At 31.9% G+C, this 15,862-nt stretch overlaps 1 protein-coding gene across 4 annotated transcripts in view; it reads left to right on the top strand.

Moving 5' to 3' along the window:
- Positions 1 to 11,693: 11,693 nt before the first annotated feature.
- LOC126694132 (probable galactinol--sucrose galactosyltransferase 1) overlaps positions 11,694 to 15,862 on the top strand; it is a 34,568-nt gene continuing 30,399 nt past the window's right edge. Inside the window, exons 1-12 of one of the 4 annotated variants that reach the window (XM_050390214.1) lie at positions 11,694 to 12,138; positions 12,767 to 13,026; positions 13,123 to 13,213; positions 13,589 to 13,637; positions 13,741 to 13,832; positions 13,958 to 14,065; positions 14,164 to 14,298; positions 14,386 to 14,796; positions 14,895 to 15,036; positions 15,133 to 15,200; positions 15,287 to 15,421; positions 15,556 to 15,773. In XM_050390214.1, coding sequence (XP_050246171.1) covers positions 11,948 to 12,138; positions 12,767 to 13,026; positions 13,123 to 13,213; positions 13,589 to 13,637; positions 13,741 to 13,832; positions 13,958 to 14,065; positions 14,164 to 14,298; positions 14,386 to 14,796; positions 14,895 to 15,036; positions 15,133 to 15,200; positions 15,287 to 15,421; positions 15,556 to 15,773 — 1,900 coding nt within the window. In that variant the 5' untranslated portion in view covers positions 11,694 to 11,947. The remainder of the gene's footprint in view (positions 12,139 to 12,766; positions 13,027 to 13,122; positions 13,214 to 13,588; positions 13,638 to 13,740; positions 13,833 to 13,957; positions 14,066 to 14,163; positions 14,299 to 14,385; positions 14,797 to 14,894; positions 15,037 to 15,132; positions 15,201 to 15,286; positions 15,422 to 15,555; positions 15,774 to 15,862) is intronic. The other 3 variants (XM_050390213.1, XM_050390212.1, XM_050390211.1) reach the window with 3 other exon arrangements.

Here is a 15,862-nt window from a genome sequence, read left to right as displayed (position 1 = left end):
TAAAAATTATTTTGCTACAATGTTTTCAGTTTTCAGTTTTCAACAAAATAAGCAGTATCCAAACGCACACTATATGTCACATGATTTTCTTTCATGAAGGAATTATAGGCAATACCTGTTTGTTAGAATTGATCACAAATTTCTATTTGGATTTGGTTTTATTATTGGGTTTCCTTTGTTTTTTTTTTTTTTTTTTGTCTTTTTTAATTTTCAAGAATTAATTTTCTTAGAGTGTTTAGTTATGTATAATTCTTTGATTTAGTGTAAACAACAAGTATGTTAAATGCTTAGAATTTCTTATGAATTAATTCACTAGTTTTTTTTTTTTTTTTTTTTTTTTGCCTTAAATCAATCAAGTTCATCAAACTATCTTAGAAAATTAATTCTTAAGGAGATAATGTTTTGGTGGGTTTGGGGAAAAAATTCTTAGGCCCCACCAAAATAACCTCATTTTTTCATTCTTAACCAAAGTCTTGACATGTGGAAATTTGTAATTTTTTGGCCCATGATGTCTTGTATTATTGATTTGGTTTAATGATAGATAATGTCTAATTCAACAAAAGAGCCAAGAGCCATATAGTTTAATAACACTTTCCCATACACAAAGTAATCGGGGGTCTAAAAAGGAAAATGATTCGAGCTACGGGGACTAGCAATATATACTAATTATCTAAAAAAATTCAACAAAAGAAATAAAAAATATTTAAATCATTTCATCTTTGCATTATATGTCACATGATTCATTTTCATGAAGGAATTATAGTCAATGCCGGTTTGTTAGAATTGATCTCAAATTTCTATTTGGATTAGGCTTTATTATTGGGTTTCCTTTTTTTTTTTTTTTTTTTTTTTTTTTTTTTCAAGAATTAATTTCCTAAGAGTGTTTAGTTATGTACAATTCTTTGATTTTGCGTAAATTTCGAGTACGTTAAATGCTTAGAATTTCCTGTGAATTAATTCACTAGTTTTGTTTTGCCTTAAATCAATCAATTTCATTAAACTATCTTAGAAAATTAATTCTTGAGGAGATAATGTTTTGGTGGGTTTGGGGAGAAAACTCTTAGGCCCCACCAAAATAACCTCATATTTCCATTCTTAACCAAAGTCTTGGCATGTGGAAATTTGTAATTTTGTGGCCCATGATATCTTGTATTATTGATTTGGTTTAGTGATAGATAATGTCTAATTCAACAAGAGAGCCAAGAGCCTTATAGTTTAATGACACTTTCCCATACACAAAGTATTTCAGATTCTAGGAAGGGAAATGATTCAAGTTATGGGACTATCAGCATATAGTAATTATCTAAAAAAAATTCAACAAAAAAATAAAAAAATAATTAAATCATTTTTTCTTTGCATTATGTGTATTATGATTCATTTTCATGAAGGAATTATAGGCAATGCCAGTTTGTTAGAATTGATCTCAAATTTCTATTTGGATTTGGATTTTATTATTGGGTTTCCTTTGTTTTTTTTTTTAATGTTCAAGAATTAATTTTCTAAAAGTGTTTAGTTTTGTATAATTTTTTGATTTAGTGTAAACTTCGAGTACGTTAAATGCTTAGTATTTCCTGTGAATTAATTCACTAGTTTTATGTTGCCTTAAATCAACCAATTTCATTAAACTATCTTAGAAAATTAATTCTTTTGTTCTAATTGCTAAATTATACGATAATCAATATTGTTAAGACAATCAATAGATGTGTTGTGTGTAGATTCTAAAACCTTAGTGCTGTAATATATTGTTGTTTTTCCTCAAGCTAAATTTTCTTTACCAAACTATCAAAATTTCTCTTCAATTAATATCTATTTTTTTCAATTTATTGCATCTTATAATTTGCTAATCAATTCCCTTTTTCTTGAGGATTCAACCTTGTACTCACCGAGATATTATTTCACGACAATCTGCACTCAAAAGCATTCTTAAATTCACAGTATCTATTCTTCAACCATTTTCGTTGTGCTCAAGCCACAGCAACCCCTTCTTGGTCTTTAATGCAACTATTCTTAGACCCCTGCAGCTTTCTTCCAGCATTCCTCCTACGTCATCCAATCATCCAATGAATTCGATCACTTTTTAGGTTGACTTTTTGGACATTTCGGAGCATACTTGAGGGAGCTTTACAAGATTATTCCAAACTCAAGTCGAGACTCCATCATCCTTGAGTTCGAAGGAGAGTGTGAAAGATAATATTTAGACGAAACTATATTATTGGTTCTTGAAATTTATTATATGAGTACAATTGATCACTCAAGTTTCAAGTGATCATTATTGATCTCTTAAGTTTTAAGAATGGGAAGTATTAGTTATTCTATTAACCGGTGTTAGTGGTATTACTTACATGACTAATCGAATAGTAGTAACATAATAATTTTTTTTAATGATGTGTCATTTTTTTAGGAAAAAAAATACAAAAATTATTTTACACATTAGAAACCCATTAATTCCCAAATACATGACTCGGTAAGTAACAGGTAATACCAAATCAAAACATAAAATTCCAGATTTGCTGTTTAATGTAGGCTTTTACTGTTCCACTACTTCAACCACAGTAAACGAGTCAGCCTTCAATTAGAGATAGAATTGGAGTCTTCGGTACTCTCTCTCTCTCTCTCTCTTATATTGCGATTCAGTTATCAAATCGTGGATTTCAAATTTTGATTTAATGGCTTTCTATTTTTACAATAATTTTTATATTTTTTTTCATTAAAAAAATGCCACGCCATTAGCCACGTAAGCAAACATCACTAATAGCAGTTAACAGAAAAAACCAATATCGTTCATTTTTAAAACTTGAGAGATTAATAGTGTCTAATTGAAACTTAGGGCATGTTTGGTAGACTGTAATAAACACTGTAATGTAATAGTTATTCATATGGTTTAGTTATTCTTTAGTTTGGTTATGTTTTTATTACAAGGAATAATCATTCCTTATGAATAGCTATTCTTCAAAATGAGGAATAACTATTCATCTTTAAAAGGTTGTATTAGCTATTCCTTAGTAAGAGCAATAATTTCAAAATTTAATATATTTCCAAATAAACAAACTTTCCATATACATCTAAAAATTATAAAAATAAAAAATAACACATATCTCTCTTAGATTTAAAAATAACAATTTTTAATGAGATATAATTGCATGAGTAAGAAATTTCCTAAAATAAATGTTAAGTTTCATTCTAACGTTATAACTCACAACCAAGCTAATGAATAGATTTAGTTATTTCATTACAACACATTTTATTCCTAGTAATAAAAATTACAATTCCTATCGTAATTCTCATTCAGTATACCAAACGTACCCTAAAAGTCAGATATCAATAGTGTAGTTTTACTTAATATTTATATAAAGTTTTTTGTTAATTATTGGCCCAACATACTAATTATATTGTAAGCCCATGTACATGTTACCCTAGTTCTTATAATCTTTATATGAGTCCAAATTTTTTGTCTCACTTTTTCTACTCCACTCTCAAGGCCAACTGAACAATATAAGCAAGTGATGTAATTACCTAAAGCCCCCAAATAAAAAAAGGCCCCCACTTGTATAAAAAAAAAATATATATATATATATATATATAAAATATTTATCTATATATATATATATATATTTTTTTTTTTAAGTCCTTTTATTGGTCAATAGAATGCATTAAAAAGACCTCATTCTATCCTAAAATACAAAAGATTAAAAAGGGAAAAGAAAACAAAAATAGTCAAAATTTGGCTAACAAAATTAAATCATAGGAGACAAATTCATTAACTTGAAATCTGCTAAAATCAATTATTCTTTTCTTTTCTTTATCTTGAATCCCTAATTTTTTTTTTTTTTTTTTTATAAGCTTTCTTTCATTCAATTATTCTTTGCAATAGCTTCACTACCTTCACAGTGGTGGACAGTGTGCCGTGGGTGGGCATGGCAATCTGGGGTAACCTCTGTCTCTCTCTCTCTCTCTCTCCGGAATTTTCAAGAAGATTGAAGAGTACTGGTTTGTGATAATTGTTGGTTTTTTATTCCATATTTCAATTTTTTTTTTTAATCTGCACACTGGCCACTGCACAGCTGATAGGATAGCACACTGTTGGTTGCACTGCACACTGCACATTGCACACAGCATATTAGCACTGTAGCACACCACAGACACATGGCCCACACACCATCACAAAAGACACTAACCCACCCACTCTACACGCATAGTCTCTTTTTCTTTTACTTTTACTTAGTCATTGTTATAAGTTATCACAACAATTGATAATTTAATATTAATGTGTGACATTATATCACTCATTTATATTATAATGATTATGTAATAAATTAATTTTTATTTGTGTAAGTTTAGTCTTTAAAGTATAAAGTGATCATAGCATTAAAAAAGTCAATAACCAAGTTTTATAATTCTATACTTTAAATTTTATTTCTAGTTAAACTATAATTTTTAATTATAAATTAGGTTTTATTTATTTATAAATATTTTCTCATTATAAATGTTTACTAAAAAATATTTATCTGGATATGAATTTAAAAAAATCAGTAAATATTATTTATTTATTATTTAAATAAAAAAATAAAAAACCTCACTTAAAATTTTCGCTTTAGACCCCAAATTGTTGAGAGCAGAAATCAGTGCTCCTATTCGAGATGACAACAGATTACAGGATATTGCTTCCTCTCATGGTAATTCTTGCTTGATAGTTACTGCATATGTAATAGGCTAAAAGGCAGCATAGTATTAACCATATCACCTCAAGGAAATGTTAACTACTTTTGCTTTCTCAACTGGATAGTAATTCTCAGAATTTGGTGGTTACATACCTAGGCTTTAGTTAATTACAGTCCATCACACATTTCTTGATTTTCTTCAGTATGTTGCATTCTGAAAAAAGCATTACTGTTATTTTCTCCAATGTTGTCAAACAACACATCACCCGACATTTATCTTGCTTGGAAATCAGGCCGGCCCAAGGTCTAGGCAACTTAGGCCTAAGGCCCCCAAAAAAAAAAAAAAAAAAAAAAAAAAAAAAAAAAAAAATCCTACTAAAAGAAGGCTCCATCTGATAAGTAAAAGACCCAAAATTTTATAAAAATATAATATTTTTCAAGTAATTGGTATTTCTTTTTAAGATTATGCTAAAGATACTACAAATTTTACTATAAATTTAACTGACATGTCACCAATCACATGAAAAAGTAATTCAAACACAAATAACATAAGTTGTTGAAATTCATCAATTATAGTTATTATCACATTATATTGTGAACATTTTTCATATCTTTAGTATTTTTCTTTTTCATTTCTAACAAGGCTTCCAAGATAGGAGACCACTAGAAATTTAAACTAATTGAAACCCTAAAAATGTTTCCAAAAAAAAAAAATGCTACAAATGTGATAGATCATCAGTGATGACTAATCTTCTCTAATAGTTTGAGACCTTATTTTTTGTAAACTAATCTCTTACAAATTCACACACTAAATAAAATCTATCTATCTCTTTCTCTTAAAAAGAATATATAAAATTATAAAATTTATATTACAATTGTACTTAATTATGCATAGTCGTATATCCAAGTAAAAGTAAGTTTCTTTTTTAAAAAAAATATATATATATATATATATTTTAGTTTTTTTATTTAATTATGGTTTAGCTATGATGTTCAATCCTCTATATAAAATTAACCATAATTTAGTTAGTATAATTCATCAATTTCTGTATTTATATCAAATTAGTCTTAATTTAATTAGTATCATATAATTTTATTTAATTAATATTTACATATACAGCTTTTCAAAAAAAAAAAAATTACATATAAAGAGGCCCATATAAAATTTTTGCCTTAAGTTCCAAATTTTGTTGTGCCGGCCTATTGGAAATAGATTTCTGTTCCCAACATTTTTGGCCTGAGAAAAATGCATTGCTCTTTCAAAGCAAAGTAGAGTGTAATAAATTCTCCAAAAGTACTCCTTTAATTCTTGCAGCTGCTCCAGTTTCTGAAACAGTAACGGATGGCATAACAGCCATATGAAGATAATATTATGCAAAGCTCTGGTGGCTTGAAATGGAAATCTTCTTCTCCTTCTTATCTAAAGATATAGAATTCTCTATATCTTTCTGCAATATTGGGATTTAGGCCCTATTGTTGCTTTGTTGTCGTTGATGAGTAGATTTTCATTACTTTTGGGTATTATTGTAATATGGATGTCTACAATTTTATAATGCTTGAATTTTACCCACTGTACCTGTGAATTTTGCAATTAGGACGCTGTTGGATTAGCAATATGGGTGCCCTCTGTGACAGACCAGGCCAAGGACAGTAAAAGCATCTGATGCACGGAGTTCCGTGAGAGGTTATGCTTCTCTTTTACTTGCTGATGACAAAGATGATGGAGGTGATTTAGAACTTTCTGTTACAGAAAATGGTGCAGATATTGAGGCATTGGATAAAACTGGAGGTTTAATTCTTTTTCCTTTCTCAACTGATATTTGTATTTGCTATTTTATCTATTTATTTCATCAAAGCTGTTTCTTATTGTAATGTCTCAGAGCATTTTATTTGGTCAAAATTTAAAACTCAATCTCTAAGTTTCATATTTTTTTTCATTTTAGTATTCTAAATTTCGTTTATTCCTAATTGAGTCTTCCGTTAATATTTAGTTAGTTGTTGCCGTCAATTTACAAAAATGACGCCATTTTGGTCATTAGTTAATATATTTTTTTTTTAATTTCTTAATTTCACAAAAAGTTAATTTTTTTATTTTTAAAAAAAAAAAAAAAAACATAAACTAAATTAGAGGGAATGATGTCATTCCCTCCCCTACGACTAGAACAAATTCTCCAAAATTTAAATTTAAATTTGAGATGATTACAATTATTTCAACTAGTAAATTCTTTTATTGTGGAATAAGTAACTTGGGTTCAAATTCTACCTATATCAAGATGAAACTTATTGGTATTTTAACTTAATTGTAAACAGTAATCATTATATAACGGACATTGTAGAACTAGTAGGCAAAATAATAAATAAATAAATAAATAAAAGAAACCTTTCAAATAAACTTTTATTCATAACCACATAATAATAATAATCCACCACCTCCTTATATAGTGTATTTATAGGAATAGTATTTTTCCCACTCCTTTTAGGTAAAGAAATAATAAACCTACTTTTAATTAAGAAACAAAAAACAAATAAAGTCCTAATTCAACTAGGAAAAGGGAAATAAATGTTATATATATTGGTATATACAAGAATAGGTTGTAATAATTATGTTTGAGTTTGGAGAATTTGGTTTCATAAAGTGAAAATTCAAGTTTTGGAATTTTCTGGTGACTATTCAAAAAGGTTGAAGAGGTTTCAATCTTTGTTAACCATTTTATGAAAAAATAACTAACTCTCCAAACGTGCCTTTTCATGAAACAAGCTTATGTTCACTTAAAAATTAACTAACTCTCCATATGTGCTTTTTCATGAAACATAACCCTATGAGTATAAATAGAGGCTTATATTTTCTTGAAAAACTAACTCCACAAAAAGTAAGTTTGAGAGAAACACAAGAAATCCTGTGGTCATTCTCCAGAATTGCTATTTGTAGAACCCAACATCTTGGTTGTATCCTGGAGACAAATTTGCAATAACCCTTTAGCAACAAAAGTGTGAGAGGCAAATATTGTTCAAGGAAAACGATATAGTGCCTCCAAGTTATTTATTTTTTGTTTGTCTTTTCTGCTAATCTTGTTCTTCCATTATTACTTTGTGTAATATTTCCAACATGTGACAAGTACTTGACATGTGTCCAAATTTTAACCAATCCAGAACACAATGCACTAGACATAGACTAGTTACTGTGTCGAGAAGCCACATAGCTCCAATTTATGAAGGAGATATTTATAAAGCAATGATCGAATGCTTCACCAATTTGTTAGTCTTCAAAGAACTTTTCAATCAACACCATTCATCCCCTTGTGGGGTATCCCCAAATGTTAAAATAAATCCCAAAATTGAGAAACCCATTACTCATAATATCAAATCATTCTTTGTATTCACTATTCACTTACATTTTACACACAAGTCACAAATTTTTTCATAAGTATTCAGAGATTATATATATATATATATATATATTGTAATTAATATTAATAAAAATATTTTTAATAATAAATTTATAAAAAAAAGACATTAATTTGGTTACATCTTTTTATATTAAATCAATCATTAAAAAAATAAATACAATAGTATTCCAAAATTATGGTACCCATTTCATGATTTTTTTTAGTTTTATCATTGGACTAAAACACTAATTTTTTTTTTTTTTTGTAAGGTGTAAATCTTTTAATTCAGTGACCGACAAAAATAAATAAATAAAATTGTGTATGTGATATTAGGATTTCAAAGATTGTGGCGGTTTCAGGAATTTTGTCTAGGGTGTTCCTTAGGAAGCATAAATTACACAATCTTATTTCCTTTTAGCCTTTAGGTAATTAGGTTTGATTTAATTTTATTAATTCTATTCTGTTCCGGTCGGAACAACTGGAAAATACCGTGCCGGTAAACAAACTGGAACAGTAACCCACCCTATTCCACTTTGAAAAAATTTCGAGTCATTCCGATCTATTTCAGGTGTTTTAGCATGTTTTGGTAAATACCGACCGAAATTCAAGATTCGGCCGGCATGAAGTTTATGCTTTAAAAAAAAAAAAAGATGTTCTTAAAACCAAAACAAATTTGCATTATATACACCGAAAAACCTCTTAAGGAAAAAAAAAAATGAAACAAAATAAACAAAGGTACTTGTACAACTAAAAAAAAATCGTATTGAGAAATTTGAAACTCAAACCTTGAGAAGAGACACTGCCGCACTGGTACTGGTAGAAGACACAAAAGTTACGAACAACGAGGAAGGTAAAACGTAGATGTAAAAGTGTAGATAAAGATGTAATAAAATTTAAAACGTAGATGTAAAAGTGTCTGGGAATTGCTTATTTTTTTAAAATTGAAAATTTTTCGCTGAAAATACTATACATAAAGGTAAAAGTTAACTGAAATAGTACAGTAGGATCCATGAATAGTACTAAAAAGTACAGTAGGGCTTATGAATAGTAGCAAAAATAAGCTGAATAGTAAAATAAACTTACTAAAAATAATTTATCCAAACACACATGAAGCATGCGTTTGGATTGAATTGAAAAATTAAAATTATTTTACTATTTAACTTAATTTTGCTACTATTTATAGGCTCTACTGCACTTTTTGATACTATTCATGAGCCCCATTGTACTATTTTAACTAACTTTTACCTTTATCTACAGTACTTTCAGCAATAAGTTTTCAGTTTCAGAAGCGGTATTCAAACAGACCCGAAGTATAGAAATCGAGGAAACAGAAGACGTGTGTAGTTAAGAATAAACAAAAGAAAAAATTTTAAAAATGAGAAGTAATATATGTCTAGTGAGATAAAATAATAAAAGGTTAGAAATTGTGTTGTATTGGACAATGTACTTAGTCAAGGAATCAAGCCACTATCAAGCCTTTAGTAATTTTATTATAATTTTTTTTCTTCAGATTTTAGTTCAAAATTTGTTTTTTGAGTTTTTTCTTTTTGCTTGAAAAACCTCAATATATTATTAAATTACTCAAATTATAGACCAAAATTTAATTTTATTGACATAAAAAAAATTTAGAGTGGTCTCAAAATTTTTTTTAAATATAAATAAATATAAAATTTTAAATTATTATATATAAAAGTCGTCCTGAGACCACTGGCCATGAGTGGCGCCGCCACTGTTCAAAGATGACAAACAAAACTTATCCTGATTTGGCATGAAAGGTGGGTGATAAAGTGTCCATGAAACCAACGGCCTGTGATGAGTCATGATTCATTATTGGTAGTGCATGGCCGAATCACATGGATGTCTGTAAAAAGAGCTGACACATTCTGACATGTCATACTTTATCACAAGGTGCCGTACGTATTTACAACAGAGATTTCGTCAAACGTGTCGCGCAGAATGTTACAACGAATTCATTGAAAGTTTAATAAAGATTCCAAACTTTCTAAGTGCATCCACATCCGGAATTCCTATCTCATCCTATTTTACCATTTCAAAAAGTCACTTTATCAATTATACAATACAATTTTACAATACTCTCAGCAATCCAATTTTTATTTTCCTATTCTACTCATTAAAATAATATTTTCACATAATAAAATAATATATCCCTAAACCCAAATAAAAACAAAAACCCAAAACCCAAGACCCAAATCACAACCACCTGCTACCAGAACATTCACAAACTGTTGCTTGAAACCCCGGCCACAAACTCCGGCAACCACGGCAACCCACAATCAAAATCAAAATCAAACCAAACCATGGCAACCCCCAACTCCACCACCATGAACCCACCAAAAAAAAAAAAATCATACCAATTCCTTTAAGCACCGATCATAGCAACCAAAAAAAAAAAAAAAAAAAAAAAACCAATCCAGAACTCAGAGAAGACGATCCAATCCACGGCAACCCCCAACTCCACCACCATGAACCCACCAAAAAAAAAAAATCATACCAATTCCTTTAAGCACCGATCACAGCAACAAAAAAAAAAAAAAAAAAAAAAAAAAAAAAAACCAATCCAGAACTCAGAGAAGACGATCCAATCCACGGCAACCCCCAACTCCACCACCATGAACCCACAAAAAAAAAAAAAAAAAATCAAACCAATGGCAACACAGCACAGCCAAATCCAGCCAAATCAAAATCAAAACCAAAATCAAAATCCAAAATCAAAATCAACATCCAAAATCAAACCCATCTGTTCTCACCAAACCCAAACCCATCTGTTCTCACCGGCAGCGATGGCGAGAGAGAGAGGGTCGCCCGTCGCTGGATTCATCCCAAACCCGTCATCATCATCATCATCTTCGACCCAAACGCCAAACGCCGGCAGCAATGGCGAGAGAGAGAGGGTCACCTGTCGCCGTCTGGATTCATCCCAAACCCATCATCATCTTCGACCCAAACGCCAAACGCCAAACACCACCCCAACGCCAACCCAAACACCACCCCAACGCCACCCAAACGCCACCCAAATTCGACCCTAACGTCGAAAACCCACGACCTCCACCACAGCTTTTCTGATCGAGCCTCACGCCGTTGCCCCCATTCCGTTGAAGAAGAGAGAGCAGGAAGAAAGAGAGAGCTTTTCTGATCGAGCCTCACGCCGTTGCCCCCATTCCGTTGAAGAAGAGAGAGCAGGAAGAAAGAGAGAGAAAATAAACTGAAAAAATGAGAGAGGAGAGAGAAATTTACCGGGATAAATGGACGAAGAGAGAGAAATGAGATTATTAAAAAATTATTTTTTTTTATAACATTCAGCTACAGCACCATCTTACATTTGAGATGGTACTGTAGCTAAATCCCAAATTTGACATTGGCATATGGCATATAGCCTTCCCATTGTTGAGTAGTTTTGGGGCTTGAATGCCAAATGTTCCTAACATTTGGCATATAGCCTTTCCACTGCTGATAGATACTTTTTTACACGTTGTCTGAGGAAGGGCTTTTGGTTTCAGTGGGTCCCAACCACAGAGTCAGCCACGGAGTCCCTAGTTTGCAAAATCATATTTGCAACCGACTCGTTGAGTTTTCAACATGGGCTTCATGTGTAAAATTTGTGTCACCTATAAATACATGGATGAACTTCTCGAAGTGTCACCTACTCACTTTCATAGCTTGCTTTCACGTATCTATCATCCTAAATTGTCGTTGTAGTTAATAGTTATTGGCTTGTGCTGCTTTTGTTGTGTTTTACTTGGTCCATAGTTGGTATTAGAATTTTAACAAGCCAGCTGCTTGTTGCTCAGTCCTCGATAAATCTGTCAAGAATTCATAGTTGATTATAAAATTTTGAGACTAATTAAGACTTGATTGTTGTTGTTGAAAAAAGAGAGAGAGAAGATGACCGTTGGGGCGGGGATAAGTGTGGCTGATGGGAATTTGGTGGTGTTGGGGAGCAAAGTGTTGCATGAAGTGCATGAAAACATTGTGGTGACAGCAGCCACAGGAGGTGCATTGGTGAATGGGGCATTCATTGGGGTCAGGTCCAATCAGATGGGAAGCCGCCGGGTCTTTCCTATTGGGAAGCTTGAGTATGTTTCTCTCTCTTCTAATTTATTTCTTTTTTGAACATTGTTATGGGGTTCTCTTTGAATTTATCTGAGTATGTTTGTGTGCTCAGATAATGACAATATGATTATTCTGATTCTTGGTTATAAATTAACAAATTTTTTATTAGCACATCTTTTGTTCTAGTTTGCTTGTTTTCTTTCTTGTATAAGAGGATTTGCAATCCTAAAGCTTGGGGATTTTGTTGTTTGATCCTAATCCTTTTTTGTTTGGCGGATTTAATGTAACTTTTTTATATGTATAATTTATTTTTTGGAATTCTGATCTAACTTATCCAAGTCATAATTTGTGGGGGGTTTTTAAGATGATCTGTAATGTGTTATATGTGGTAAATGTTCTTTGTTGTTTTAGTTACAGTATAATGTGAAGTTTTCAATATACAGGGGACTTCAAGCATTTGATAAGAGAATTTGTAATGTTACAGCTTTGGGATTTTGTTGTTGAATTGTTTCATACTTTTTTTTTTGAGTGGTTTCTAAGTCTTAATCTGTGGGGGTTCTTTTAAGATGGTCTGTAAGTGTTCTATATGGGAAAGGATCAAAATTTGGATTATTTCCTTACATTTTGTGATGAATTCAAATGGTTATGCAGGGGACTGAGGTTTATGTGTGATTTTCGCTTCAAGTTGTGGTGGATGACACACAGGATGGGTAATTGTGGCCAAGACATACCCTTTGAGACCCAGTTTTTGATTGTTGAGGCACGCGATGGTTCTAATGTTGAACAAGGAAGCAAAGATGGCATGGACCAATCTGCCTTATATGTTGTTTTCTTACCAATTCTTGAAGGTGATTTCAGGGCTGTTCTTCAGGGAAACGAGCAGAATGAGTTGGAAATTTGCTTGGAAAGTGGTATGAAATAAAACGTTTTAGTTTTTGTTTGATCAATTTATGGACATTTTGGCTATCTTTGAAATGGATATGAAAAAAGAAATTGGTTCTTTGCAGGAGATCCAACTGTTGAGGATTTCGAGGGGAGTCATTTGGTTTTTGTGGCTGCTGGACCAGACCCCTTTGATGTCATCACAAATGCAGTCAAGTAAGTCTTAAATTTTGATACACATTTATATATTGGCAATACCAGTATCCCTTAATTTCCTTTCATTGTCTGTCCAGTTTGAAATTTCAAGTCTAAGTCATTAAAGAATTGAAAACACATTTACATTAATTCCTTTAGAATCTTAGAAGTAAAATTCTTATATATATTTGTTTCATATAGCACTTGCAGGTTTAAATCTTATGATTCTTATCACATACTATGTGAAATTGATCACCCTCATGTATTAACTCTTGATCTTATCTTCTTAAATGTTTTTAATCTGTACAAGTTTTATTATAGAGTTTTGACTTAGATAAGCAGAAATGATCTTTCCTTATACATATCTGACTTTATTTTTATTTCATTTATGAACAGGACTGTTGAGAAACATTTACAGACATTTTGTCATCGTGAGAGAAAGAAGGTACACTTTCCCTGCTTCAGAGTATCCTCTGTCTTAACTAGGTTTTTGTACATTGTCATACTTAACTCCATAACTTCTAATTTCTATATGTTATATGGTTCAGATGCCAGACATGTTGAACTGGTTTGGCTGGTGTACATGGGATGCTTTCTATACTGATGTCACTTCAGAAGGCGTGAAGGAAGGTTTAGAGAGGTACCTTCTGTCTAGCTTTTCTCGCCATTGGTTTTGTAGTAAACTCAGTGGTAATGTTAACATTTTTCGTAAAAATTACATGGTTCTGGCATTATAAAAGATGCTAATTAGTAAAACTTTTGCAGCTTAGAGAAGGGTGGGATTCCTCCAAAGTTTGTTATAATTGATGATGGATGGCAATCAGTTAGCATGGATCCGACTGGTATTAAATGTGAAGCTGATAACAGTGCCAAGTGAGTGCTTGATCCAAAAAACTTTTCTGTTTGTTTTGCCACCTTTCCTTTCTTTGGCTAACAATAGTTGCTGTTTTGGCATTGTTCTTGTCCTTCAGCTTTGCAAATAGGTTGACACATATCAAAGAAAACCACAAATTTCAGAAAGATGGTAAAGAGGGTCACAGGGTAGAGGATCCAGCATTGGGACTTCGCCACATTGTTGGTGAAATCAAGGATCAGCATGCTCTAAAGTAGGTTTTTCTTATTTAGAGTTTCAAATCGTAGTGTTGCACCTATAATTTGATGAGGTATTTATGCTTTTCTTTGTGAATTTCCAGGTATGTCTATGTGTGGCATGCGATAACAGGATATTGGGGTGGTGTTAAACCTGGTGTTACTGAAATGGAACATTATGAATCTAAGTTGGCCTATCCCGTTTCATCTCCCGGGGTTCAATCAAATGAGGATTGTGATGCTTTAAAAAGCATTACAACAAATGGGCTCGGCCTTGTGAACCCTGAAAATGTTTTCAACTTCTACAATGAACTCCACTCATATCTTGCATCAGCTGGTATTGATGGTGTCAAAGTTGATGTTCAGAACATCCTTGAAACTCTTGGGGCAGGCCATGGTGGGAGGGTTAAACTTGCTAGAAAATACCATCAGGCCTTAGAGGCGTCTATATCCAGAAACTTCCATGACAATGGAATTATTTCTAGCATGAGTCACAACACAGATGGTTTGTACAGGTAGTTACTCTTTTGAAATCCTGTTTTTCCTTTTTGACATTAACATTCCTTTAGAGTTGCAAACCATATTGATTTGTTTTGCCTTTGGTATTGTATAGTGCAAAGCGATCAGCTGTTATAAGGGCATCAGATGATTTCTGGCCAAGAGATCCAGCATCACACACAATTCATATTGCTTCTGTTGCTTATAACACCATTTTTCTTGGGGAATTTATGCAGCCAGATTGGGATATGTTCCATGTAAGCGAACAAATTTGATTTTTTGGTTTTACTTTGTACTTTTAGATTACTGGTCAATATGTTGGATTCTAATTTTAAAATTGTTTGGGATGATAGAGTGTACATCCATTGGCTGAATATCATGGAGCAGCTCGTGCTGTGGGAGGATGTGCTATTTATGTCAGGTAAGATCTTTGCTCATGAACTTATGCTAGCTCTGTAACATGAAACTACAGGTTTTCTCATATTAGATATATATATGGTGGTGCAGTGACAAGCCTGGACACCACGACTTCAATCTCCTAAAGAAGCTTGTACTTCCTGATGGTTCTATATTGAGAGCCAAACTTCCAGGAAGACCAACACGGGATTGCTTGTTTTCTGATCCTGCCAGAGATGGAAAAAGGTAAATAATGATAACAATGATGATTGGCCTTTGGACTTAACAGAATTTCCACCCCGATAAGAATTTGTCATTCACTTTCCACATGCTGTGTGTTTTAGGGCCATTTATGTTTAACTTAGCTCTTGATTGTGCAGTCTTCTAAAGATTTGGAACCTCAATGAGTTTAATGGAGTTGTGGGAGTCTTCAACTGCCAGGGAGCTGGCTGGTGTAAGGTTGGAAAGAAGAATCTTATCCACAATGAAAATCCTGGTACTATTACTGGGGTGATTAGGGCCAAAGATGTTAATTATTTGCCGAGAGTTGTAGATGATACATGGACTGGGGATACTGTTATATTTTCCCATCTTGGTGGTATGTATATTTATCCCTGATTTTGTAATTCGTACAATCAATCCTAATAAGGCATGGTTTAGCATTTAGCCACAATACATCTATGCTAC

The sequence above is a fragment of the Quercus robur genome, chromosome 8, assembly GCF_932294415.1.
Source record: "Quercus robur chromosome 8, dhQueRobu3.1, whole genome shotgun sequence".
Taxonomy (NCBI): domain Eukaryota; kingdom Viridiplantae; phylum Streptophyta; class Magnoliopsida; order Fagales; family Fagaceae; genus Quercus; species Quercus robur.
Note: the sequence above shows the minus strand (reverse complement) of the source record. Positions and strands in the feature narration are given on the sequence as shown.